The sequence below is a fragment of the Electrona antarctica genome, assembly GCF_951216825.1.
Source record: "Electrona antarctica genome assembly, chromosome: 10".
Classification (NCBI taxonomy): Eukaryota; Metazoa; Chordata; class Actinopteri; order Myctophiformes; family Myctophidae; genus Electrona; species Electrona antarctica.
In genome coordinates, this window is record NC_136791.1 from 52,207,478 (window position 1) to 52,234,330 (window position 26,853).

Below are 26,853 nucleotides of genomic sequence, written 5' to 3' on the forward strand. Positions count from 1 at the left end.
ACAATGGGTACAACGGGTATTGCATAACTGGAAGGGCATCCGTTCCCAGCGGGCATCGTTCCCAGCGGGCATCGTTCCCAACAGCATTGGCCTAGTAATAATAATAATAATAATAATAATAATAATAATAATAATAATAATAATAATAATAATAATAATAATAATAATAATAATAATAGGTGGCAATGGAGCAAAGAAGAAACATCTCATCATGAGTTTTAACATGGCAGGTGAATTGCTTTCTCCCTCATTTGACCTTATAAACAGTTGTCTAAGAGATGCATTGTTTATTATTATTGTGTATAACGGCTGTGCAAATGATATAATACCCTAGAGTATATGGGTCTGTTCTTTAGATAAAAAAGAGATAGGAAGTTAGGAACATATAGGCCTACAGAATGATGAAGTCAGTGAGTCATAATCTGTCACAGAAAACAATATCTAATCTCAATGAAATAGGTCAGTGTGTCACTGTAGTAGGCTATATAGTAGCCTATCCCAGCACTATTATTTTAGGACAGTGAGGAAAACACTCTTCTGACTTCTGCAACGAATAGCAAAATAATGCAGGCGGTCACTTTGTTTTTTATCCCAGTGATGTTGACTATTAAAACACTGACAAAATAATTAACGTCCCGTTCACTCAGGTGGTGTTGTTGCAACATAATAACGTGACATAATTAGGGCATATATGCAATACCCAATACTAATTATAAAATGCTGATTTGATTAGACCTATTGCATTGCCGTATAAGTCGTATGAGTTTGATCTTGCCATGATGATGACGGCATAATGCTGCTGTGTTTATCTTTGTCCGTGCGGCGTGCCAACAACATCCTATGAAGCACGCTGACGCCTTGACTCCACAGAGCAGCCATGCGTTCCATAACTGCATGCGGGGAAATACTGCGACAATGCATTTTATTGCCCCTGTTTTGTAGCCCACACCTGCACCCGTCTACGAGACGATAGCGGGTTAATTAGACAGTTATAGCCAGGTCTTGCCATCGGACGCTTATCGGAGGCAGCTATTTATCCATCATCGCCAATGACATGATTGGTATGAAATGCCATGTACTGTAGCTACTCACACCCCCTCCGCGGCCTTGTATAGGCTACTGTACGTTGCGTTCCGTATATAAATACTCACCAGATGAAGAGACAGGGGCAGCATTAATAGAAAGATCCACAGATAAAGGTGGCAGGAGTTATTGAATTTGTTCTGGTCCGGGTCGTGGTACCAACCCCCAGTCAGTGATGCCCAGACCCCCTGGCGCAGAGTCTGCACAACCTGGGAGCCCATCTCTTCTGTCAGCTCAGCTGAGCTGCGGCCGGACGGATGGATGGATGCTGCTGCAAGGCAGGCTACAATGGAACGGTGTCCCTCCCTAGCGCATAGGCTGCTGAGCCTCCATATTGGGGGCCGAACTAAACCGTTTCTATCATTCTTTCGCCGCTCTAGGTGTTGTCCTGCCGTCGGATTCCCATACCAATGTCAAATCGTCCATTGCTGCCGTGGTCCTCATCTTGTCCTATTCTCCTCTCTGTGTGTGTCTCTTTCTCGCTGTCTCTACAGATGCGCAGCTCCGCCCCTTTACCCCCCTCCCCCAGCTCATTCCTTGTGACCTGTCCCCTTCTACCTGGTGATGGTGAATTATAACGTACTACGTATCGCAGGCTACATTGCAGCCAGGTAGAAAAAAAAGAATGGTTTATAAGGTGATTAGGCTACTTAAATAAATAAATAAATAGTCAAATTGTAGGGTGTGGTATCAATAGAGTGTCGCAGTCCCGCCTCCTACCCTGGCCCAGGAAATGAAACCCAATGCATTTCCCTCATAGACATTTTTTAAAGTATTTATTTAAAGACGGTTACGCCGCGGACAAAGCCAACTCGAGTCGTGACAACTCATGACAACACAAACAATATTTTGGACCAAACAAATAATTAGAAAGAAGAAAAACAACAAAAAAAGTGTTGTAACCTGCCGTTTTTTTCTTCTTTCTAATTATTTGTTTGGTCCAAAATATTGTTTGTGTTGTCATGAGTTGTCACGACTCGAGTTGGCTTTGTCCGCGGCGTAACCGTCTTTAAATAAATACTTTAAAAAATGTCTATGAGGAAAATGCATTGGGTTTCATTTCCTGGGCCAGGGTAGGAGGCGGGACTGCGACGCTCTATAGGGCAGGCCTATATGTTTGTGTTGTGTTGTTTAGAGAGAGAGAGAGAGAGAGAGAGAGAGAGAGAGAGAGAGAGAGAGAGAGAGAGTGAGAGAGAGAGAGAGAGAGAGAGAGAGAGAGAGAGAATCGTGGTCGTGGATGTCATTAATATGTAGCCGACTTTTGGTGCTTATGCTTTAATATGCACATTATGTGCGCGGGAGAGATCAATTTTATCTACACAATTAAAGAAGACTAATGTATTTATTTGGGAATATGACAATAGCTACAAAAGCGCACTGAAGATATAAATTGAGAGAGTCAGAGAGATATATTGAGGCAGAGAGGGGGGGAGTATTGTGCAATTTGTGCGTGTTATTATAATAAGCTGTACAATTTCCATAATATTCCTGAAGGCGCGCTCTCCTCACCACATTCCATTGGAGGCTCCTCCCTCCTCGGAGGATGTTTCACATGGACCAGAAGCCACCAATCAGCGGCCACCATAGACAGACCCCAGGACCACATAGGGTAACGTTTTTTCCTTTAATAATACATTTAAGGCAGTCCTCTACCTATGTTGCACTGTTTTGCACACTTTATCATTTTATATCATAAGTGTAGCTGTTTTCCATTTGTTTTGCAGATGGGTTCACAGTTTCTATCATATATACATTTGAGATGATTTGACAGTTTCATTGCAATGCTCAGCATATAGTTTACTAGAAATGCACTCTGTCGAGGTTCCAACTTGCACAAAGTATGCCATACATGGCCTACTTTAGCCCCTTTCGGAACCCTCGGTTAGCTTTTCTGAATTCGCGCTACCCTAGGGTCCCTGACAGCTTATTCCACCCTCCATGGGATGCAGATGTACATACGCTCTGTTCACGGAGAGTGGCGGCGCTGCTTGAGTGTTGGTGAGATGTTTCAAAGATGCATAACACAGCTATAGGAGACCGCCGCAACGTGTACGAAATGGCATTAACCGCCGATGCCGTTAAGTATTTTTAATCTTTTTTTTAAGTTTTGGCTTCTCTGAAATTCTCTCTTCCTCATTGATTGATTGATTGAAATATTTATTAACAGTTTGCAGAATTACAGTACATTTCAAGCACAAACTCAATACAAAGACTGTTAACTGTGAGTGGACGACCCAATTAAGCATTACACTTGTTTACAAGAGGGTCCACCATGTTCAATTCATCAAAACATTTAGAGACGTACAAATAGACACTTCTATATAGTCAAAGAACAGAACAGGAATTCATCATAGAGGTAAAAAGGGTAAAGAGACATATACAGTGAGGGGAAAAAAAGGGGGGGGGGCAGTGGGGGATTCAGATTTTTACGGGGGCCAGTTTCGAATTGCAGCCATCCGTAGGTGCCCTTTGAGAGCGGTTTTGAAGGAGTCAAGGGATTTGCATGTCTTAATGACTGTTGGTAGGGCGTTCCACATTTTGGTGGCATAGGAGCAAAAATAATTTAGTCCCTTGTTTGTGCCGAATCTGGGTTGTACATGGTTCGTTGCACTCCCTCTGGTGTTGTGGGTGTGGACTTCGTTAACATTAAGGAAGTATCTAGACAGGTACATGGGTATCTTGGTGGAGTATCGAATCTTGTGGACCAGACCCATTGCAAGATGCTGTACTCTGTCGTCGACCCTAAGCCATTCCAGTCTGTCAAAGTGGGCAGGGGTTCGGTGGGTTCGGGGGGTGCGGCCAAGTAGGAGCCTGGCCAGTTTGTTTTGGGAAGTTTGGAGCCTAGTTTTAAGGGCCTTTGAGGTGCTGTGGTACCAGGAGGTGCATGTATAGTCAAAGAAGCCTTGTACGAGGGCTCCTGTTAAGGTCTTCAAGGTGTTTTTGTTGACCAGTGAGGAGATCCTGTAAAGGAATCTTGTTCTTTGGTTGACTTTTTTGATTACGTTGGTGGCCATTTTATCACCGGAAAGATTAGCCTCCAGGATGGAACCTAGGTAGGTCATTTCATCTTTACGTGTGATAACATTGTCACCCACTCTAACCAAGAAGCCATTTGCCTTGCTGAGATTACTATTAGATCCAAAGAGAATGGATTCAGTGGAATAGATTCAGTCACATCCCATGTTCCGCCTCCCAAGACACAACAGCATTATAAACATCCTGCATGCACGTGGTCGGCCAATCAGAGGCAGTAACTAGGACGTGCAGCTAGCCAGTTGCCGCTCGGGAGGCGGTACAATGGGAAGTCAATAAGGAAGTCAAGGAAGAGAGAGGAGAGAGAAGTTCAGCGAAGCAACATTTAAAAAAAAGATTAAAAATACTTAACGGCATCGGCGGTTAATGCCATTTCGTACACGTTGTGGCGGTCTCCTATAGCTGTGTTATGCATCTTTGATCTGCATCCCATGGAGGGTGGAATAAGCTGTCAGGGACCCTACGGTAGCGCGTCCAAAATTCAGAAAAGCTAACCGAGGGTACCGAAAGGGTCTAGGACTCTAGGCCTACCATTTTTGTGCAAATAATAATAATGATGATAATAATAATACGGGTAATAATCATATACAATAACAGAGTGCCATTTTCTTGACCTTTCTTCAAGTTAAAAAGTGCAGTTCAAGGTATATTTCAATAAACACATGCCAATTACAGGCAAGAAAACACCCCATGTCACAGGACCAGGCTGAGTTCCCAGGCTCCGCTTCTCTGGCACGCTCCGACAAGTGTGTGTGTGTGGTGACGATGGCGTTGTGAGTGAGTGAGAGAGAGAGAGAGAGAGAGAGAGGGGGTTGTTTGGTGATTAAAGTTGACGGAACTATCTTGGTATCGCTCATTTAGCTCTATTTTTGTTTATTTTTTATTTTCTTCAACCCAAGATGTTGAATGGGTCTATAAACACTCGACCGTCGTCCGTTCCCACTCTGGAGAGAGAAGTAGTAAGCTCGTAAATGCACCGGTCGAAGAAGAAGTTGGTGGACCAACTTTTCCAGTGCCATACTACTTCTACCAGGCTGACCGAAGCTAGGAGGCTAGCTCACCAGCTCGCTGCAAAGTGCGGAATGCGGTCAAAACGGAAAGGAAGGTCCACCAAGCGAGCTGTGAAAATACACTCTTAGAAAGACGTACATTCGTTTAGTTTGGTCGGTGTGGTTTCGGAGAGTTTCGCCCGGCCGGAGCCCCGCTTCATTCGGTCTGTATGGACGGTGCAGGTGCACCTCTCTTCTTGCGGCACCTGCGAAAACTCTGTAGCCCCGTCCGTCGGCGGAGAGCTAACGCTAGCTTCAAACGTTAGCTTTCGCTGTTAAACTATACCAAGTTTCATATAATCTATATCTGATACATACATTCTATTTTTTTTGTAATTGTTGTGTTTTCACTGATGTTTCTCGAGTCGCTGGCGCGCGCGATGGCAATGACATTGGCTGACATGTATGGGCTAACTTTGGCCAACAGCTAGTGGTTGACCCACAGTGGCGACGTGGATCCACAGTTTTCAGACTCGCACTCTGCCTCTCAGGACTTTGGACCACGGTTTGACCTCGGCCTGGGCCACACAGGGGAATTGCACCCTGTAGTGCCCTGGAGCTTCGCAGATGTGACCAAAAAAATGAACAGTACAGTTTGGTATTTTTCACCATTTTGAGTTGTAACTTAGGCACCGGAGCTGAGAGCACCCTATGGTGCGACTACAGCCACCGAGAAATGGATGTCTCTCAGGCCGCCGCCGCTTTCCCAAACGGTGAAGGGCGGCCGGACGGCGGGGCAGGGACGGGGGAGCTCGCCTGGACAGACTCCCCCATAGCCCGGGCATGGGCGCACTCTGCCCCGCTGTGTTCGACTCGCTCCCTCTGGACCGCCGCCTACGACTACGAGGCCAGCGGGGAGGACGAGCTGAGCCTGCTGCGAGGAGACGTGGTGGAGGTTCTGTCCAAGGACACTGCCATATCTGGGGACGAAGGTTGGTGGACCGGTAAAGTAAATCACCGGGTCGGGATTTTCCCCTCCAACTACGTGACATACCAGCCCGCTATCTACCGGCTCCCCGCCACGGGGGGCTCGGTGGGGGATCGGGAGCACGTCCCGATTTCGCCGGCTCAGATCGTTTTCGGAGAACTTGTTCTAGAGGAGATAATAGGTGTTGGTGGATTTGGTAAAGTCTACCGGGGGACGTGGAATGAGCAAGAGGTGGCCGTGAAAGCGGCACGACAAGACCCGGACGAGGACATAACAGCCACCGCTGACAGTGTTAGACAAGAAGCGAAACTTTTCTCAATGCTGCAACACCCCAATATTATCAAGTTGGAAGGAGTGTGTTTGGAGGAGCCCAATCTGTGCCTGGTCATGGAGTACGCCCGCGGCGGCACCCTAAACCGGGCGTTGACCGGCAGGAGGATCCCGCCACACATCCTGGTCAACTGGGCCGTTCAGATCGCCAGAGGGATGCACTACCTACACGAAGAGGCCGTGGTTCCGATTATTCACCGCGACCTCAAGTCTAGCAACAGTAAGGTGTCCTGTGTGTGTAAAATGAGAGCAAATGGCAAAACAATATTATTATCAACCTGTTGCTCCTAGGCTAGTAGTGATTTCTCACCCAGCCAGAGACACATGTGTTGTGTTGTGTTCAACAGACATCATAATTGGGATGTTCTGTATATAGTCACCTTTACAACAAGGTAGGTATAAGTTGTAATTAAGGATTGTGGATTGAGTAACACAGTTAAACGTGTGGGTATCTCCCCCCACACGTTTAACTTTGCCAGTCCCACAGTATGTGCGACTGGCACCTGAACATGGGTCCTGCAACTTTGTTGAGTTTGTGTTTGCTCCAAGCAGCAACACTTCTGTCCCTATTGAACGCTTGTCCCTTCAGGATGAGGCCCGTGCGCGCCTGCACGGACAAGTGGAAGCTGCTGTCCCGTTAGGCAGAGTGGCAGCATTATTTGGTGTCAGGCTCAGCCCTGGTACTATTTCCAAACTTAGGACCAAGTTTCGTGAGACTGGTGAAGTCAAAGGAAGACAACACCCCAAGAAGACCAGATCCTCACCCTTGCATAGGCTTTCTTGATTTTCTTCCCTAGATTTACAGTGCAACGGTACCGCAGACGGATGTGAAAGTTGCAGGACCCATGATCAGGTGCCAGTCACACACACCTGTGACTGTTACACAACTTCCAGCAGTTCTGTGCTGACACTGGCTGGTCACTCAAAACGAGAGTGATTACCCACAGAAACATATTGGGAGAGTTTGGCAAATTGTTGGGGGTTGCTCGCTACCCACACTTTTAACTGTGTTGCTCATTCCTTACAAGTTATCGTTGTAAAGGTGACTAATCAACAATGAAACATATATAAGATACAATACAATACCAATTGGTATAACAGAAGGGGAGAAATAATCGAAGTTAAGTTTCCAAACTTTTTGTGAGGATTTTATTTAGGCAAGGGCTATACTGTAGGCAAAAAGTAGAGCACAGACGTATCATTATCATAAGAGACTGAGCAGTGGTGCAGAAAATTCACAATGCGCACAACAAAGTCCTCGGCTCACATGCTGAGTTCATAGTTTTCTTAAGCTGCAAACTGACAAAGCTAGTCTTGCCACAACTTGCGAGTTTGGAGAGGGAACAGGGATGTATAAGCAAGATGGAGTTTAAGAGTGTGTGAGAAAGGTCTGCGAGTATGAAGTGGAGGGGGAGATCCTTGAGAGGATGTGAAATAAGGGCAGAGTTTGCTCAGCTGAGTCCCACCGCCTGCCCCCCTCTTGTAACACAGACACACACACCCTACCTTCTTTCCCAGCCCCCTCTCAACCCCCCTGCAATGTTGTTCAAACAAAGGCTCTGATTTAACACACACACACACACACACACACACACACACACACACACACACACACACACACACACACACACACACACACACACACACACACCACACATATTCAGACCACATTATCAGGCCATGTGCTTTGACCAACCAAATGCTGACAAGAGTGGACAGAGTAGGTCATAGGCTAGAATGGTATAAAACGGATAAGAGTTGAGTGTAGGCCAATTTACAGAAAGATTAGAGATGATTCTCTTGAGTGGTTGTGAGGGGAGTGACATGAATCTATTGTGCAATGAGATTAATATTATGGGGTCCTGCAGTGCCTTAGTTTGAAGAAATGCAGACTTCTATAGTGGACTCCATTGGTCTTTTCCCAATTCCTTGAAATCTGTTGGACCTTTTAAATCAACTTGGTCAGGTGAACAGTCCTACATCTTTTGAGTTGTTTGTGACAGTGAAGCCAGGTCTGCCTAGCAGGCTTTAGTAATTTACTAGTCTGAATTATGGATGAACGTACCTTGTTGAAGAACTGAGTGTGAGTCATGTACCTACTCTTTTACTACCACGACTACCACTACTGTGTGTGTGTGTGTGTGTGTGTGTGTGTGTGTGTGTGTGTGTGTGTGTGTGTGTGTGTGTGTGTGTGTGTGTGTGTGTGTGTGTGTGTGTGTGTGTGTGTGTGTGTGTGTGTGTGTGTGTGTGTGTGTGTGTGTGTGTGTGTGAGAGAGTAACATGAGTCTTACCACAGTATCTCTTCCTCTGTAGCCACTGATCTATCGTATCAGCCTGGGGCCACTTGGAAAGTGGATCTGATGCTATGCTGTCTGTTTATCTGCGGTTGTAAGTGTTCATTCGTACTTAGTAGCAGATCTACAAGGTGTCACAGTGCAATAGCTCGTGAGCTATTTGGGTATTTGTAGTGTGCAACACCAACGCAAAACTAAGTATACATCAAGCTTAAGTGAGAGAATAATAATTTACAAAAAAAATGCAATTCATTCAGTCCTGCACTGATTATCAGATTTGAGACATTTTAATGGGAGTCCCCAGAACATATCTCAAACAATCTGAGGGCTTATTATCATTATCACGTAGCCTATAATATAACAGTATAACGTTAAAGAGATGATGTGTACACAAAAATGCACATTTTGGTATGTGCCTACATGTGCCTTGTAAGAGGTAAGATGGTGCTGGTTTCGTCAACAAGATTATCATCAAATAACACAATAAAATGCAATGGGATACTTATTGGACCAGAGAATTAGTATAGGCAATTAGACATATCTATCTCTTGAGAGCGTAAAATTATGCTCTCAAGAGTTAAAGATCTATAAGGGTCCATTTGGTCATTTAGCTGGGGACCACCTTGAACCCGCTCGGGGACAGGGACCACTGGTTGAGAACCACGGTTATATGATATAGGGACTGCATAGCTGAATGGTGAGAGCCGGCACGGCGTGGCGACTTGCTTGCCTGAGCTCGCCTCTCGTGGCTCATCCTAGGGAAATAATATTAGCCCCATAGTGACCTTGAGCAAGACACTGAACTCCTTTCTGCTCCTGCTGTGCAGGTTGATTGGTTCTTGCATGGTTTCCTTCACCACCGGTGTGTGAATGTGTGTGGATGGATGCATTTTATAAAGGGATTTGGATAAAGGTGGTATATAAACATTTGCCATTTTGACCACTAATTATTGGCCATGTGAAGAGATAGGATTTAACTGCTGTTAAACCCTAATTTATACTTCATTCATTCATTCATTCAGTGTAGATCAGTGTTGCTCATTGAATTCTGAACATTGAAATCTGTTTGTATTTGGAAAGCACAAAGGCTTAAGGCTGTTTAAGCAAATCAGTTGTCTGCTAAGACACACAGAGTCGCTGTGTTTGTCCTGCCACTTCATTGTGACCAGATGATATAGACTTTGATAGGAGACTTGGAGAAGGGGGAATTTAAAATGTACGGGGGAGATAAGATGATTCATGATTGAGCATCTTCTCAGCAATGGAATTAACTTCCGAATCCTCACTGCAGCCATATAGGAAATATAGGAAAACCTTGCCTTACATAATATAGGAAAACTTGTCTGTCGACTGTGACGTTAAGATGGAAACATTTGTGGTGTTCTCTTATGGCATTTGCTCTCTATTGTGATTACATTGGAGGCTCGAACTGCTAGCCAACAATTGAATTGATCCTTAACAAGCATGCAACGCTGCGACACATTTCAAAGTGAATCAGTAGTTGATCGCAACAGAGCAATACATAGTTGTAGACAGTCGATGTGTGATTGTCTCATGGCCATCAGTCTGAACATCTGTATTCACTATATAGGGCCTTATCTAAACAATGAATGAAGCCACACGTGTTTACTTTGGGCTAAAGCAATGCGTTCACAGACTCTCCCTTCTCAATCAAACGCAAACACACACACACCACACCCTGCAGTGTGAAATTTAGTTTTCCCTGCAAAACCATTGCCACTTACAGAAGTCTCCACCAGTGCACATAGGCCTATCTCACAGCCCGCTTTCCACGCCCACTTCCGGTAAATAGTGGTGTCTTTAACATGAGCATTTACACGTTTTTTTCTCTGGAGAATCTAAGTACATTTTCTAATGTAAAAATGTGACAGACCAATATTATTATGAAGCAAACAAGATGGTAAATCAGGTCGAACAGATAGAACAAACCTTACCTTGAGAAAACAAAAGTTGTAGACTTCTTAAATTACCTCTGTTAACATGTAGCGTCTATGGAGTGACGTCACGCTATCACCACTATCCCCGAAAGGGGGCGTATTTAGGGGGGCGGGGAAATTCTGTGAGATAGGCTTATTGTCATTATCTGTATCCAGGAGGTAAAAAAAATGAAGAGACCCCACCCCCTAAGAATTTCTCTAAACTTTCTTCCAGTGTATATACATATAATGTCATCTGAATGCACCCTATCTCCTGGTTACAGTACTACACTTTACCTTCCAAGGGCAAATCAGGACACTCAACACTTGCACTCATGGCTCAGGCAGACACCTAACATCCTCCAACCTGCCAGCCATTTGGCCTGACATTTATCAATTTTGCCGTGTACACAAGCTCCACACAGACAAACATGCAGCTATTTGATCAATGATTAGCTAGTAAAGTAATATGTTGGAAGTCAGCAAGATTTGTCCAATGTCTTTTGTGCTTTCCCCCTAATCTGTAAAATCCTGGCCCACGGGGAGGAATGTTGCTAATGAGGGATAAAAGCTTAACATACGTTTGCACAATGGACTGGTCAAGCAGCGGTTGCTAGGCTACTGTGACCAGAAGAATGGCCAGGACTCGGAGGGTCTCAAAGCCCTCGTTTTGTTTTGTCCCGTTCATATTTAATCTGCTGGAGGGCTGCGCTACTCTTTTATTGCCACAAACCAAGGGGGATTCCCTGCTTCCTTCATTATTTCACTCCTTCCTCACCTTCCCTCCATTGTCCCCCCCGGGGCTACTCCTCAGAAGGATCTTTCTTTCTTCCTTTTCTTTCTTCACCTCGACTCTCTTTCCATATGTGGTTTCTGCTGACACACCTCTTGATTACTTAACTCACTTTTCCCTCTCCGTTTCCTTCCCTCATTTCTTCACTCATTCACTCCATCCATTCATCCTTACCACCCCCCCCCCCCCCTTTCCCGCTCCCAATAATTCATTCCATCTTTGGCCTTTTGGGAAGGCGTGGCAAGGAGTGTTGACACAGTTCCAGATAAGGACAAGCACAAACCACACTGAAACTTGTCCCCGTGCCAGCACGAGTGGCCCACATTAATTTTAGTTTCAGGTTATGATGGATCAAACGATAGAAGGAATGCCAGGTATGTGTACCCTATGCTCTAGAATGCCTGGCAGTTACGTTGAAACCGACATGAAGCGTGCGTAGCTGCATTCTCACCCTGTATCGGTACAAAGCTATTGTTAGACCACAACTCTCTGTTTCATTGACCCTCCTTCCCTTTCTGTTCCTCTTCCTCTTGTCTCTTTCTGCACCCCCCACCCTCCCACCCCGACTTGCTATGGACGGGCATAAATATCACAGGGGGGGGGGGGGGGGGGGGTTCACTTTTCTCTGGCTACGCCTCAGTCACCCTTAGTGACACACAGACAGTTACTGCCTGTCTTTCTCTGACGAGAGAATGGAGAGAATGGGCAGAGGGGAGAGAGGAGGAGTGTAGATGCTTTCACTGTGTTTTTTATGACCTCTCCCTGACTGCACCTATTGTTGGCCGAGACGAACGAAAAGGAAAATGGCCAAAACAGCTGAGAAGGGCAGCCTCCCGAGTCCACCAATGGCATCCTTGGTATCCACCTTCAGTCGAAGAGTGGCACACCAGGAGGTACATCCACCACTAATATTTGTTACAAATTTTAATTACCCTGGTTACAGATAAAGTTGAGCTTAGCCCATTTTGTGCGGGAACCCCTTTTGGTGTTTTAAACATTATGTTATAATTTAGCTATTGAAAAATAGCAGATCTACAAGCTCATAGCGCGCCACCGAGTGGCGCGCTACGAGCTTGTAGGTCTGCTATTTTTGAAAAATCGTGAAAATATTTATTTCAGAAAACTGGAGGATTTAGAAGAATTCTTTTAAATGTCGGGCCTAAATGGGGTTAGACACAGAGGTGAACTCAATGCGGCTGAGAACAAAGGGTGAGTGGGCCCAGAGAGATAATGTCCTTGATGGATGGATGGGTGTTTCTGGACGTTTGCCCTGATCCTGTTCCCACCACTCAGACCAGCCTTACCCCAGGGGCACACTCATTTACAACCAGGGACGATGGACTTGAAAGAGAATTCTTCAACCTTGTCTCTCTCTCTGCTTAGTCCTGGAATCCCACTTGCGCAAAACAAGTGTGGGAGTAGTGAGTGACTGTGCAATATTTATAAACCGTTGTATTTGTATCCACACAGAGTATACATTTTACAAGTTAGCTTTTAGCCACTTTAAAACGTAATAAAAAATAATAAGCTCAGGCCGGCTGGGAGACAGATATTATGTTTTCGTCCCTGTCAGCGTGGCTCCATGTCCTTCATGTGTGTGTCTGTGCTCAGCTAATCTCTGACAACGTTGGACCGTTCTGCGTCAAACTTTGCATGCACAGATTGCATACTCCTATTAGTCCAAGAAAGACTTGCTTCTCCATCTCTTTGTTCCGTCTCAATTTCTCTTCCACCTTCCCCAATGTGTTTGTGCGTGCGTGCGCACGCACACACACACACACACACACACACACACACACACACACACACACACACACACACACACACACACACACACACACAGCTGTGCAAAAAAATGTGCAGAGTCTTAAAGGGGAAAACCACCCATTTTCAACATTTTACTATGTCATTAACACTTAGGCCGCTATCATTTATTGAAAAATTTGTATCTAATTCACGCCAGCATTTTTTTAATTTGAGCTCTTATTTTGAAAAGCCGCCATTTCCGGTCCATGAGCAGTAGTCATAACCTAGGAAACTACACGGAGCGGACAGGCCTTGTTTACCATCTGAAGCCAGACCGGAGCTCTGCAGAGCTCCAGATCGTCATATCTGTGCCGTCAAAGAAACGCTGTTTTGACCAAAATGCCATCTGGGACAAGGAATAGGAGATACAGGCGATTGAAAGAAATGGATAGAATGGATTATTATGGCGACGACGATCTAAGATGGGCGATCCAGTGCTGTGCTAACAACACAGCTAGCTAACCGGCTAACGTGAGTAGCATTATGGCTCGAGCAATCGAACGCGCCATAAAAGCGCAATTGCCGAAGGCCGTCGGCAATGGCGTTAAGCGTCGGTATCAAAATTAGGCGTCAATTGACTTTAATCGTCGCAATGGCGCTGAAAGTATTAATATACCTTACAGCTGTTGTGTGGAAATAATAAAAAAGTCCCCCCATTTTGTGTTTCCTAGAACTGTAATTATGAAAAAATCACCATGTTAATGATTTTTTTCAGACCTCTAGTTCTAGGAAACACAGAATGGGGGAACTTTTTTTATTATTTCCACACAACAGCTCTAAGGTACATTAATGACATAGTAAAATGTTGAAAATGAGTGGAATGCCCCTTTAAGTGGAGAAGAAAGAGTACAAGAATAGAGCATTGAGACAGATGAGAGAGCCACCAGGAAGATACTGGGAGTAGAAAGAGAAAGACGGCACAATTCAGAGAATCACTTCAATCTGAGCAAAGCGTCAAAATGTAATCTGGGACAGACAATGACCTTTTACTTAAGCTCACAAGTAGTATCCCCCCTAAGTGTATAAGGGGAAGATCCCCCCCCATGACGTGCGTTGCAGCCAAGATTTCTCTAGCAGGCAACAAGAGAATGAAGCAGCCTTGTATTTGTTCTTTCTTCCATATCTTTCATAATATACCAGGCTAATACTTTCAAATGTAACTATATGGGTTTATTACCGCCACCGCTCACCTGGGACGCATGTTTTTTCCAGGTGGGCAAGGCATTGCCATTTGCGGTTGCACACCTTTCACGTTTCAATCTTAGAATGGGGGATGACTGGGACCTACTTTGAGGTCTCTGCATCTGATCTCCGGATGGTTCCACCCCCAACACTGGGGCTCTGCCTGATCTCCGGATGGTTCCACCCCCAACACTGGGGATCTGCCTGATCTCCTGATGGTTCCACCCCCAACACCTGCCTGAAGCTCTTCTCCAGAAGTAGGAGGAAGAGATGTCTGACTGGGTGGAGGCTGCCCTTGAGCCATAACCATCTCCTATTCCTTATCACTGTCATTTCACTGTTCAACAAGATGGATTGGGATTTGGGATCATACTCAAGCCTATTCTATCTGAGTAATTTAGCAATCACTTACATGAATACTATAGGCAACCTTAAGTTTAATATTGATATAATCTATTCTCAGAAATGTGTTTAAAGGAGGGGTTGCCAGCTTGGGTTGTACTATTGGAGGAGGTTTTATGTTGGTCATTTATACGAAAAAGTCCTTCTGCACACCTACAAAGGACAGGTGCGTCGGATAACAGGAACTGATGGGAAGAGAATCCCGCACACTGTCTTCACTTAGGTTGGTTTTTATTGCAACGTTTCGGTCGTCAGACCATGAAGGTCTGACGACCGAAACGTTGCAATAAAAACCAGCAATGAACATGAGTCTTATGCTCTCAATTTAGTAAAAGGCCAAATCTGTATGTCTCGCAGTCATTTTATTATTTTGAAATTTGAACAGTAGAGGACAGTTTTTCTTCAGCTACTGTGCCACATAGCTCCACAACATGCGAACAGTGCTTCTGTTCCAACAGACATACGATGCAAGGATCAGACCCCATGCTGTGTCTTTGTTGAGCATGGGGAGTAGATTCCATGTAGATGTCCACAGATGTCCACAAATCTTCAGTAAATTGTTTTCTCGGTAAATGTCCACAGATGTCCGTTAACATCCCGTAATCAGGGAATTAACCGGGAAAAAACCATTTGGCATTAATGCCCGTTTTTGCCTACTTTCACCCTGTGACTGCAGCGGAAGAATGGCTTTGATTTTGACTTCAGGCGGATTGGGCCTGTTAGAGAAGACTCAAAAGGCCTGCCAAGGCTTTACTTTGGGTGCCATGCTAACCCCTCTTTTGGATTGTGAACTGTTGGCTAGTGAGATTATGCAACACACCAGCCACCATAGACCATAATATTACCATGGCAAGATGCCTGATCAAGCATTGAGCTGCCATAGCATCACGTTACTCAGCAACAGTGGTGGAGTTAGGGCTGTGGCACACTGACGGTCACCCGTGGAATGCAATCTCCAAACTATGGCTCTGCTTTAACCCATTTTGGGGCGGGAACCCCTTTTGGTGTTTTAACTATTGAAAAATAGCAGATCTACAAGTTCATCCGCGCTATGAACTTGTAGGTCTGCTCTTTTTGAAAAATCGTGGAAATGTGCCTCAAATCTTATATATATTATTACAGACTTACAGAGTGAACATTTTAACTCAAATCTTTGCTTCTGGGGGGGTCCCTGGAAGAACATATTTTCAGATGGGGGGGGGGGCGGAGGCATATTACATATCATTTTTTGGGTTCTTGACATGAAATATTGAGAACCACTGATACAGAAACATAAGGTTTTTCAGAAAACCGTCAGGAATTTCAAGACATTTTTTAAATTTCGACGTCGGGCCTAAATGGGTTAAAGATGATACAGTACAACGCCGGTACTGAATCATGCAGACAAGATACAGACCCTTTGTGTCAAATTCTAGAAGGCTCTCTTTGAAGTATCACAAGAGCAAGAAAATAAAGAAAAATGCCATCTGGCATTTTGATACCGTCACGCTAGTCAAATGAGACGGGTCGGTCATCCCAGAATAGCTATTCATCAAGGTGGTGTAACGATCCTATACCATTGTAAAGCTACAGAGCCTGCTTGGAGGAATCTATGGAATCAGAGAGAGAAGACACAACAACAGGAGCTAGCTGTATATCGCTGCTCTAGTGGAACCTGTTTTTTGTAATGGAATGCCTATTGTTGCATCTCGGGCAGAGGATCCCCTTAGTGCCCCCAGGCCTAGTAGTGGCACCAATAATGGCTGTTAGTTGAGGCCCATAGGAGTCACTAGGAGTCACTCTGGTTAATGTATGAAATATGTCCAGATATGTATACTTTGAAAGATTAAACTTCTCTGAACACCCCAAAGAGCTCTTTGAAATGAGAAAGTAATGTTTTGTTTGTTTTTGTACATCTACAATAGATATTAGCACACTTCGGTTGGCCAAGTCATAGACGCAAAGTATGCAAGAAGTGCCGTTTACGCCTGTGCTTTGTGGCCGTGGTACGTCACTGACATCACCTCTGCGCTTTCAACCCAGCTTTGTGGGTGTTCGCAGTTTCCCTTTCTGTGATGTGATGGACTCGATTACAGAGCGCCAAAGATAAATCGATGTCTGCCTTCGTTCTGTCAGTACAACTCCTCTTTGTTCTTCCGAGATGAAGGTTCCTGTACAAACTAGTCAAGGTCTCTCAACCCATCCCCCCCAGCTCCCTAGCTCTTTATACCCGCCAATGTCTTCCTCTGGCTGTCCTCCCACTCAACTCCTCGTGTGTGTGTGTGTGTGTGTGTGTGTGTGTGTGTGTGTGTGTGTGTGTGTGTGTGTGTGTGTGTGTGTGTGTGTGTGTGTGTGTGTGTGTGTGTGTGTGTGTGTGTGTGTGTGTGTGTGTGTGTGTGTGTGTGTGTGTGTGTGTGTGTGTGTGTGTGTGTGTGTGTGTGTGGGGGGGTGCTTAAAGGTCTAGTCAGGTGGTACTTTATCTGCAGTAAGCCAGCAACAACACACACAGCGCTGAACCCAGCTATGGCTATAAGCGTCTGTGATTTGAGACTGAAAGTGCCTGTTGTGTGTTCTGTGTTGGCACGTTCCGGTAAGTCCAAGGTCAGTGATATGCTCTTTGAGACCACAGACGCACGCGCGCATGAGCACACCTGCACGCACAGACTTCAATCAGCTCCCGCTGGAGTTTGATAACTGGAGATCTGATCAGTCATAACCACCAAGAGGAGTAACACACACTTTGTTGTTCTTTAAGAGGATAAGTAAAACATGTTTCATGGGTTAGAGTTTGGGTTGAATTTGTTTTGATCCCATAACACCTCAATGTGTTTGCGTGAGTGTAGTCCTCACGCAAAGTGTAACTCTATCAGCGCACACATTGTTTTTGCTTTGAAGCCACTGCACAAAGCAAGTGCTCCGTACCATAGTCCTGTGGCGTTCCTGAGCCTGCGTAAAGCCAAGGACCTTTCCCATGGGAATATCTGACACCTCTACTTTTAATACAGTTCCCACTTTAAGGCAAATGCGGTGATTTGATGTGTGGCATGCAAAACAAACCCAGGTGACACTCACCAGATATACTGTGTACAGTACAGTATGTACTGTACTGTACAGTACTGTACAGTACTTCAGTGATGCTTGCGGAACTCGACTACGTCTCGTTCCTGACCGCATCACTGTCGTGGCAATAATCACGTTAAACCACACCCTCTCGTGTAATATTGCTTAATTATGTTTGTGATATAATATTAATAGTTATTTCATATTAATTATTAGGTTACACCTTGGTAAACCCATAAGTGGCCTAAAGTGCAATACCGGAGGTAGATGTCTTAATATGCTTTGCTTCATCTCTGAAAATGTCTTTAGTTTCAAGGCATGCATCTATTTTAACCATATGTAATTGAATTTGAATTCTCCATGACTTTATCTTGTAGATGTCTGATCTAGTATCTATTCAGATGATAAAAAAAACATTTTATTTACTTGTCGTGATTATAAAAAAAAAGGCATGAAAACAAGTCTCTTTCACAGCCAGCCTTATTTATCTCTATGGAGTTGGCTTCAGCCGGTAGAATTTGAGGTTGTATTTCTAGCTGGATGCAGACTTCAAGGGGGTTATGACAGGCTGCGCCGAGAGTTGATCTATTAAAATCAATTAAAAACGAATAAAGCCCCAAAAGGGGTCGATGGCTGTGAACGGTAATGAAACCATTAGCCCCTGTAGGGGTCAATGGCTGTCAAGGAGGTAGGTCCTCCATCTGTTTAGTTACTTAGACTTTAGTTTTTACTTAATTTATTATATAAGACAGAACAATCTTTCTTAACCCGGAATTGTTCCGATATTTAACCTGAATTATTTTCCGTCTATTGTGAGGAGGACATGTTTCAGTCAGTGTTTTTCAAGTAGGCTGACAGAAAGTTTTGAGTGCAGGCTCTCACACAGAATATGTCAGGTTTTTACATGTCCTCAACATGAAATGATAGGAATCAGGTTAAACACCAGCAAAGTTCCCCTTTTTAATGTCGGATCTAATACCACAGGCTACGACGAGGTTCACTGAACAAACCTTTTGATAATCCTGTCAAACAGGAAAATATAAGCCCTGAATAATAATACTTATTCATATAATCTTTCATATTTCGCCCCCTTCCTTGGGGTAATGGTGACAAATGAAAGTATTACAATAATATATCGGCCATAGCATGACCCATACTAGATGTCTTATTGTTAGTCCATCCTAGTCCAGGATTCAGATAGTGAATATGAAACCCATCTACCAGTCCCATATCCGAGGAATGTGATGTGTTGCCTCGGACATTCTGAATCTCCAGCACCTCCAGTTTTTTAATTGGCTTGTTAATCATGCCCACACAAAACATGTAATCTACTGTATACAGTACACGCAAAGAAAGACTATCCGGCATTCTGCACAGCTTGTAGAATTGTTTAGTGAAATTTGTTTTGAATATAATGACATTGTTTTTACTGTGAAATAGTTTATAGTTTAATTTGACCTTTTGCTTCATCTTTTTGTTAACGTTCCATGATGCATGTGAAATATTAATGTAATGGAACCAAATGGAACCATAAGAGCCAATTTGCTTCCAATTGAGGATGAATAGATGGCCTAATGTCCGTAAATTAAATTAAAATACTTCACTTATGTAGTGTGAATGTGCTGCACAAAGAAAACATCAGGGTGCCATTTCTAAATGACATGAGGTCCCCACATAATCATGTTTGATGGGAACCCCTTTTGGTGGTTACATACATTATGTTATAATTTAGCTATTGAAAAATAGCAGATCTACAAGCTCATAGCGCGGTACCGAGTGCCGCGCTATGAACTTGTAGGTCTGCTATTTTTGAAAAATCGTTAAAATGTGCCTCAAATCTTTGTCTGAAAATTGTCATGATTTAGAAAACTTAAAAAAAATAAAATAAATCGACGTCAGGCCTGAATGGGTTAAGTCTCATAGCTCTTGTCAAAGCAGTACAGTGCATGCACGTAACTTGTGAAACCTACTATTTCAACTTTGACCGGAAACAGTGAGCAAGGTGGATAGACTGAAATATTTTCTTTCTGAAGATTTTTTATTTTATTTTTCTTTCCTCTAGCAGTGTCTCTAGTATAGTGTAGATCTGGGGTTCTCAACGTTTTTGGCCGGGGACCCCGGAAATGCTTTGGCAACGTCTCGGGACCCCCGCCCCCCCCCGCCCCACCTCCCGACCCCCAATATAAATTGACTGCTACAATAACCTTAAACCATTTTGGGCGGGAACCCCTTTTGGTGTTTTAAGCATTGTTATAATTTAGCTATTGAAAAATAGCAGATCTACAAGCTCATAGCGCGCCACCGAGTGGCGCGCTACGAGCTTGTAGGTCTGCTATTTTTGAAAAATCGTGAAAATAAAATTTTAAAAAATATCTTTTTTTCTTTTCTTTTTTTTTAAATAATTTGGGGACCCCCTAAAATAATTTGGCGACCCCCCCGAGGGGTCGCGACCCACGGGTTGAGAACCCCTGGTGTAGATATAGTGTTACAGGGAGGTATGAAGGAGGAGTTTTACATCCTCGGGGGGTATTGTAGGGCTGTCAGCCTCCTGTTTCTGCAGTTATAAATGACCCTCGCAGCAACCATCGAATCACCTGCCTGTTTGTCCCTCTCTCGACCTGAGATCAGATTCTAAAAATGTCTTCTACATCCTGACAATTTTCTGAAAAAGCTATGTTTCTATGTCAGTGGTTCTTCGATTTTTCAAAAAATTGTAGCGCGCCACTCGGTGGCACGCTATGAGCTTGTAGATCTGCTATTTTTCAATAGCTAAAGCATAACATAATGCTAACACCAAAAGGGGTTCCCGCCCAAAATGGGTTAACCCCTCATCCCACTATATCTCTATTTCTTCTGCCTTCACCTCTCCCTTGATTGTCTCTTCCCTGCTTCACTCCATCCTTCCCATCTGCCACCATCTCCTCGTTAACCCCTTTCCTCTGTTTCTCTCCTCTCACTTTCCCATTTCTCTCCCCAGTTTTGTTACTTGAAACGATTGAGAACGATGACATCGGCAGGAAGACATTGAAGATCACAGACTTTGGCCTGGCCAGGGAGTGGCACAAGACCACCAAGATGTCTGCCGCGGGTACCTACTCCTGGATGGCCCCCGAGGTCATCAAGTCCTCAATTTTCTCCAAGGGTAGCGACGTGTGGAGGTATACCTGCTTTCCGCCAGGCCAGCATACAACAAAGCCTGTCATTTCACCAAGCCTCCATCAGTTCTGTGCTTCCTTTTATTTTTCTCCACTCTCCTAATTCTTATTGTCTCTGCTCGGCCGAACGCATTGCAGACGCATTTCGGCCCTGTTCGTCCGTCCGTCTGTCTGTGTGCCCATCCGTCCGTGTGTCCGTCCTCCGTTCGGCTGTGTACAAGCTGATCTCCACCACCGTTGGCCCGATCGGCACGCACACTCTCTGGAAGCCAGAGATGGCCCGTGTTGGCCTGTTATAACGCCAACACGAGAAAAATCTAAATCTTGTCCCCTCCCGTCTCAATATTTGCCATTGACAATGAACGGAGAAATGACGTCAGAATTCCGCTAAATATAACGTCAATTAAACATCAAAACATTAAACGCCATTGACATTGAAGGGAAAATTGTCATGTAAACGAGCAAATCAGCCAACCAATGATGAACCACAGGCAACAGGCATGATGATGTAGCATGATAAGAGCTGATAATTCCGCTAAATATGACGTAAATTAAACATCAAAACATTAAACGGCATTGACATTGAAGGGAAAACTTACGTCATATGTAAACGAGCAAATCGGCTAACCAATCACATGTTGGTGGGAGCGCTTGGCCAATAAGGGACCACCTTATGTACCTTATGTAGCAATGTCAAATGTCCGCTAACATAAATTGATGTACGATGACAAGAGCAGCCCTCATTTCACACAGGTGTGTTTATATTAGTCCAAACCTCACTCAAATTCATACATTATCTCTGTAGTCATGTGATCAAGATGTATCTGTCAGATTGTTTTTTTATTCTATTTTGATTGACTACGATTGGCTTTCAAGGTTTGCTGGAAGGGCCCGTTTTGCACGACATGCTACAAGTACCGCTGGACCCGATCGGCGGGAAACTTTGCACGCACACTCCCAGTAGGCAGTGGTGTCATGCTTGTAGCACGCAGTACCACGGCGTACTCGCAGGTACGGCATGGTACGGTGCACACGCGTGTGCACTCTAGAATGTGTCCCCAATTCCAGTGTATGTTGGGCAGCCCAGCCTGAGTCAATGGAGCTCTTTCCCAGAATACTGAGGCTATAGGCTGCTGAAAAACGGAGGTGAGAAAATAAACAAATCGTCTCCTACGACAGGGGTTCTCAACCCGTGGGTCGCGACCCCTCGGGGGGTCGCCAAATTATTTTAGGGGGTCCCCAAATTATTTTCAAAAAAAAAAAATGATTTTTTTTTTTTTCTTTTTTCACGATTTTTCAAAAATAGCAGATCTACAAGCTCATAGCGCGCCACTGCTATTTTTCAATAGCTAAATTATAACAATGCACCAAAAGGGGTTCCCGCCCAAAATGGTTTAAGGTTATTGTAGCAGTCAATTTATATTGGGGGTCGGGAGGGGGCGGGGCGGGGGTCCCGAGACATTGCCAAAGCATTTCCGGGGGTCCCCGGCCAAAAACGTTGAGAACCCCTGTCCTACGACAACAATAGATACTATTGGTTGCCCCATTCGCACGTTTTTTCCAAGCTACAAAAGCTGCAGACGCAACTTGTGCATATCAACGGTCCATGTGTGACATAGACTACTGTGTGTTGACACGTCATAACCAGTAGTCTAGATTATCGTTGTAGCGCCAGATTTTTGGCAAAACATTTTTTTTGTTACTACAGTTGGAGGCCATCGATATTGTCCTTTTCTTTTTGCTGAGGTTTGCGTGATCTGCGCAAAAGGACAGTTAACCCATTTTGGGCGGGAACCCCTTTTGGTGTTTTAAACATTATGTTATAATTTAGCTATTGAAAAATAGCAGATCTACAAGCTCATAGCGCGCCACCGAGTGGCGCGCTACGAGCTTGTAAGTCTGCTATTTTTGAAAAATCGTGAAAATATTTATTTCAGAAAACTGGAGGATTTAGAAGGATTTTTTAAAATTTTGAGGTCAGGCCTAAATGGGTCAAATGCTAAGGGACAATATCGGTGGCACCCAACTGTATACTACAAATGTGACATGTTTCCCCCCCCCCCCTGGATTCCTTGGACAGATACCGGCTGAACCTAGTATCTATAAAGTATCTATACATGCACAGAATCTCTGCATGTGTGTCCGACAGAACAACCTCAAACTTTACACGTGTGTCCTCATATGACCTGTGAGGCTGTGCAGCGATGATTGGCAATTTGGTCGCACTAGCGGTTTTCCAAGAACCAAAAACCACAAATCCGTCTGAGCCTGAGATCCACATGGGAGCCACACTGTTCTTAGTCTTGCTTCTTAATACTGTATATTCTCTAAATCCTTTCCCTTTCTTCCTTTTCTGAACTTATGTTACTTTTAAGACACAAGATGCTTCTCTGTTGCTCTTTATTTTTCCCTTTGTTTGTATCATCATATACTGAACTGGTGATAAGTGCTTTTAACTTTTGCCAAGTAATCTAATCTTCTAACTGATGATATTGGCAAGTAGATATTAGTTAATAAGTTACGTGTGTGTGTGTGTGTGTGTGTGTGTGTGTGTGTGTGTGTGTGTGTGTGTGTGTGTGTGTGTGTGTGTGTGTGTGTGTGTGTGTGTGTGTGTGTGTGTGTGTGTGTGTGTGTGTGTGTGTGTGTGCGCGCGTGCGCGCTCATTCCTTCTCCAGTTATGGTGTGTTGCTATGGGAGCTGTTGACGGGGGAAGTGCCATACCGTGGGATCGACGGCCTTGCCGTGGCCTATGGCGTGGCGGTAAACAAGCTGACACTGCCTATCCCGTCCACCTGCCCTGAACCCTTCGCCAGGCTCATGGAAGGTACACCCATAATGGATGCATCCTGTACATGGATTATTGCGAACGCACTGAGCATTTACTATGAGACCCAGCAGATCCTGTCTGTCTGTCCGTCACGCTGTAACACCACCGGCCTGCCACCAGAGGGCGCACCTTTAGCTGCTTAACGACGACACTGTCAATACTAGCCCAAAATAATAGTGCACGCACGCACGTACGCACGCACGCACGCACGCACACACACACACAAAACTTAACTTAAAAAAAACTTAACTTAAAAAAATAAAAATAAAAGGAAAAACACGCACGCACGCACGCACACACACACACACACACAAAACTTAACTTAAAAAAAACTTAACTTAAAAAAAAACTTCACTTAGAAAAAAACTTAACTTAAAAAAAATCTTAAACACAAAAAAAAGAGAACTTAACAAAAACCTTACAAAATTACGTAATTTATTCTAATTGTTGTTTTTGCAATTTACGAGCTGCGTTCGCTTCCCGCGTTCATGCGTCTTACTTGTACATGCAAGAGTTGATTACGTGCCAAATCGCTGAATCACCATGAAGCGCCATTGATTTGGACCCAAATAAAATATTCAGGAGACTTTTATTCCACTGTTTGTTTTTCCATCTGATAATATACACTGTATACCCATAGGAGGCCTTTGTTATGTTTCACCAGTTTCAATTGAAACAGGCCTCCACCCTCAGGGGGGCTTATGAGCTCCGACTGACCGCCGGTCAACCCCCCGCCACCCTTAGCCCTCTCTCACTCTCGCTGCCTCACTCTCTCCCACAATGTTAAGTTACACCCATTTCCTGTTAATAACCTGGGTAAAATGTGCGGCATTGGGAGGTAAAGGGGAGACACTTTATTGTGAAGGGACGACGGGACGAGGAGAGGTGTTGTTGTTGCGCAATTGTCGAGAGGAATGGCTGCGCGCCATATTGAACATTCAAAACTATTTCTATCAATACGCCTGTATCAACAGAATAATTGTCATAGTGTATATGGGGGGCATATGTATATATAGGAATGTATATCTGTGTATACCTACAGTAGAAACTTGATATGGTTCATTTGTTAGAGGCAGTACGACTTTTTGGTCCAGTGAGGGACTATGGAATTCCCTGCAGCAAGTTTAGTTTAGTAGTTTATCTAACAGTTGTGTGTGGAGGCAGTTTTACTGCTGGAACCAAGATGTGCTAAACCCTTTTGTGGTTTAGTTTCTTATTTGGATACTTTGTTCAGTATGAGTGTATTTTCAATACCAAAACAGGAATTTTACTGGCCTGGACAGTTAAACAGCCGGAGCCAACATGTCTGTTTCTCTCTAAACGTTTGCTGTGTGTGTGCATCGCAGAATGCTGGGACCAGGATCCCCATGTGCGTCCGTCGTTCGCCTGCATCCTGGAGCAGCTGTCGGCCATTGAGGAGGCAGTGATGGCCACCATGCCCCAGGACTCCTTCCACAGTATGCAGGACGACTGGCGCGTGGAGATCCAGGAGATGTTCGATGAGCTCAGGACCAAAGAGAAGGTAGACCATGGGGACAAGGTCACCCTTGCTCACATTTTTCTCTTACACACACACACACGCACGTATGGAGCCAAACTCATCGACGCATTATTTTTGCTACATGTCCTACTCACTACCGCACTGCTGTGTTTCGTTTTGGGGTTGATGGACGATAGTAACTGGGCTCTACCACTTGGGGACGGCTTTGAGCGGCTTTACATTTTTAATTGGTTGCTTCCAGCGGGCGGTCTAATCGCGGCCTCCAACAAAACGAGCCATTTAGCGTCGAGGCGCTTTCGCGCACTTCCCCTCGTTAAGATCTTAATCTGCTTCCTGTGCAGGTCTCCCGTCGCCGGCTTAAAGGGAGGGGTTAATGAATGTTTAGAGAAGGAGCAGGATCAGCACACTGATCTGGGCTGCTCAACGGTAGCACTGGAGAACGGCCGTGCTGAGAGCTCTGTGGCTTTTGTTCCACCGTGTCGAGGTTAAAGGGAGATTTTTACTCTTATTTAGCATTTTAGTTTCAATATTTTATTTTACCCCATAGTAAACTTGCATGTTTGTTCCTACTTTAGCATTCTCCTTTGCTTTGTATGGTTGGCATTTGCCACAAGCTGTTTAAATTAGTGTTTGTATAAGTGTGTGTGTGTGTGTGTGTGTGTGTGTGTGTGCGTGTGCGCGTGTGCGTGTGCAAGTCTAAGATGTCTGGGTAGTCCCAACATGACTGCTACCACTCTGCCTTCTTGACTACAGAATAAGAAGGGCAGATCTTCCGTACCAGTTCTTGTTTGTTGTGCAAAGCAGTAGCACTGCTTTATGAAATGAAATATTTCGTTCAGACTAATCATTGCAAACAACCATATCGTATCATACTGTTAGCCATCCCCTTCTTTCCACCACACAAATCCTATTTATCGTTTATATAAAACGTGTGTGGATATGAAAATAACCTTACTTTGCTTTAAGCCTTAGCTAAAAGGTTTCTCACAGTGATTTCATATGGTTTTCTTTGTAGAATTAGCCAAAAAACATGACAGTATTTCCTGTAAACAGCCTGCAGTAATCTGTGTCTAGGTGGGTGGTTTTGGGGATTTGGTTGTAAAGCCACTGCATGGAAGTCATCCAGTTGGGATTATTATTATTACTCAACACAGAGCAATTGACAAGAGGTACAAAAAGGGGGGATAAATGGCTAAGCTAGCATCTCACGAGAAGATGGAACGATGTGCAGCTATGTGACACTGAAAGAATTTGTATGCGGTGACTAATATAACACAGTTTGTACAGAAGGAATGAACTTGTACGTACATGCCTTGTGCATGAAATGGCGCTTATTTTATAATTTTACATTATACTATATATTCGATTGCCACCAAACGAATGAGAAGTCTCATCACCTGTCTGTCTATAACTCAACTAGCCTCGGAAACCCAGACGTTTTTATTTCCAGGGAGAAAAAAAAAAGTCTGGGTCCGAGTCCACTTCAATTTTGCA

General features: G+C 44.3%; 2 protein-coding genes across 3 annotated transcripts in view; one reads left to right on the forward strand and one right to left on the reverse strand.

Annotated features, from left to right (window-relative positions):
• pcnx2 (pecanex 2) overlaps positions 1-1,304 on the reverse strand; it is a gene marked incomplete at its 5' end in the record, with an annotated part of 54,704 nt that extends 53,400 nt beyond the window's left edge. Inside the window, one exon of the mRNA XM_079511632.1 lies at positions 1,152-1,304. Within this exon, the coding sequence (XP_079367758.1) occupies positions 1,152-1,304 (153 nt within the window). The remainder of the gene's footprint in view (positions 1-1,151) is intronic.
• Positions 1,305-4,970: 3,666 nt separating this feature from the next.
• map3k21 (mitogen-activated protein kinase kinase kinase 21) overlaps positions 4,971-26,853 on the forward strand; it is a 35,998-nt gene continuing 14,115 nt past the window's right edge. For both annotated transcript variants that reach the window (XM_079513143.1, XM_079513144.1), the window contains exons 1-4: positions 4,971-6,643; positions 20,854-21,034; positions 23,707-23,855; positions 25,205-25,380. In XM_079513143.1, coding sequence (XP_079369269.1) covers positions 5,842-6,643; positions 20,854-21,034; positions 23,707-23,855; positions 25,205-25,380 — 1,308 coding nt within the window. In that variant the 5' untranslated portion in view covers positions 4,971-5,841. The remainder of the gene's footprint in view (positions 6,644-20,853; positions 21,035-23,706; positions 23,856-25,204; positions 25,381-26,853) is intronic.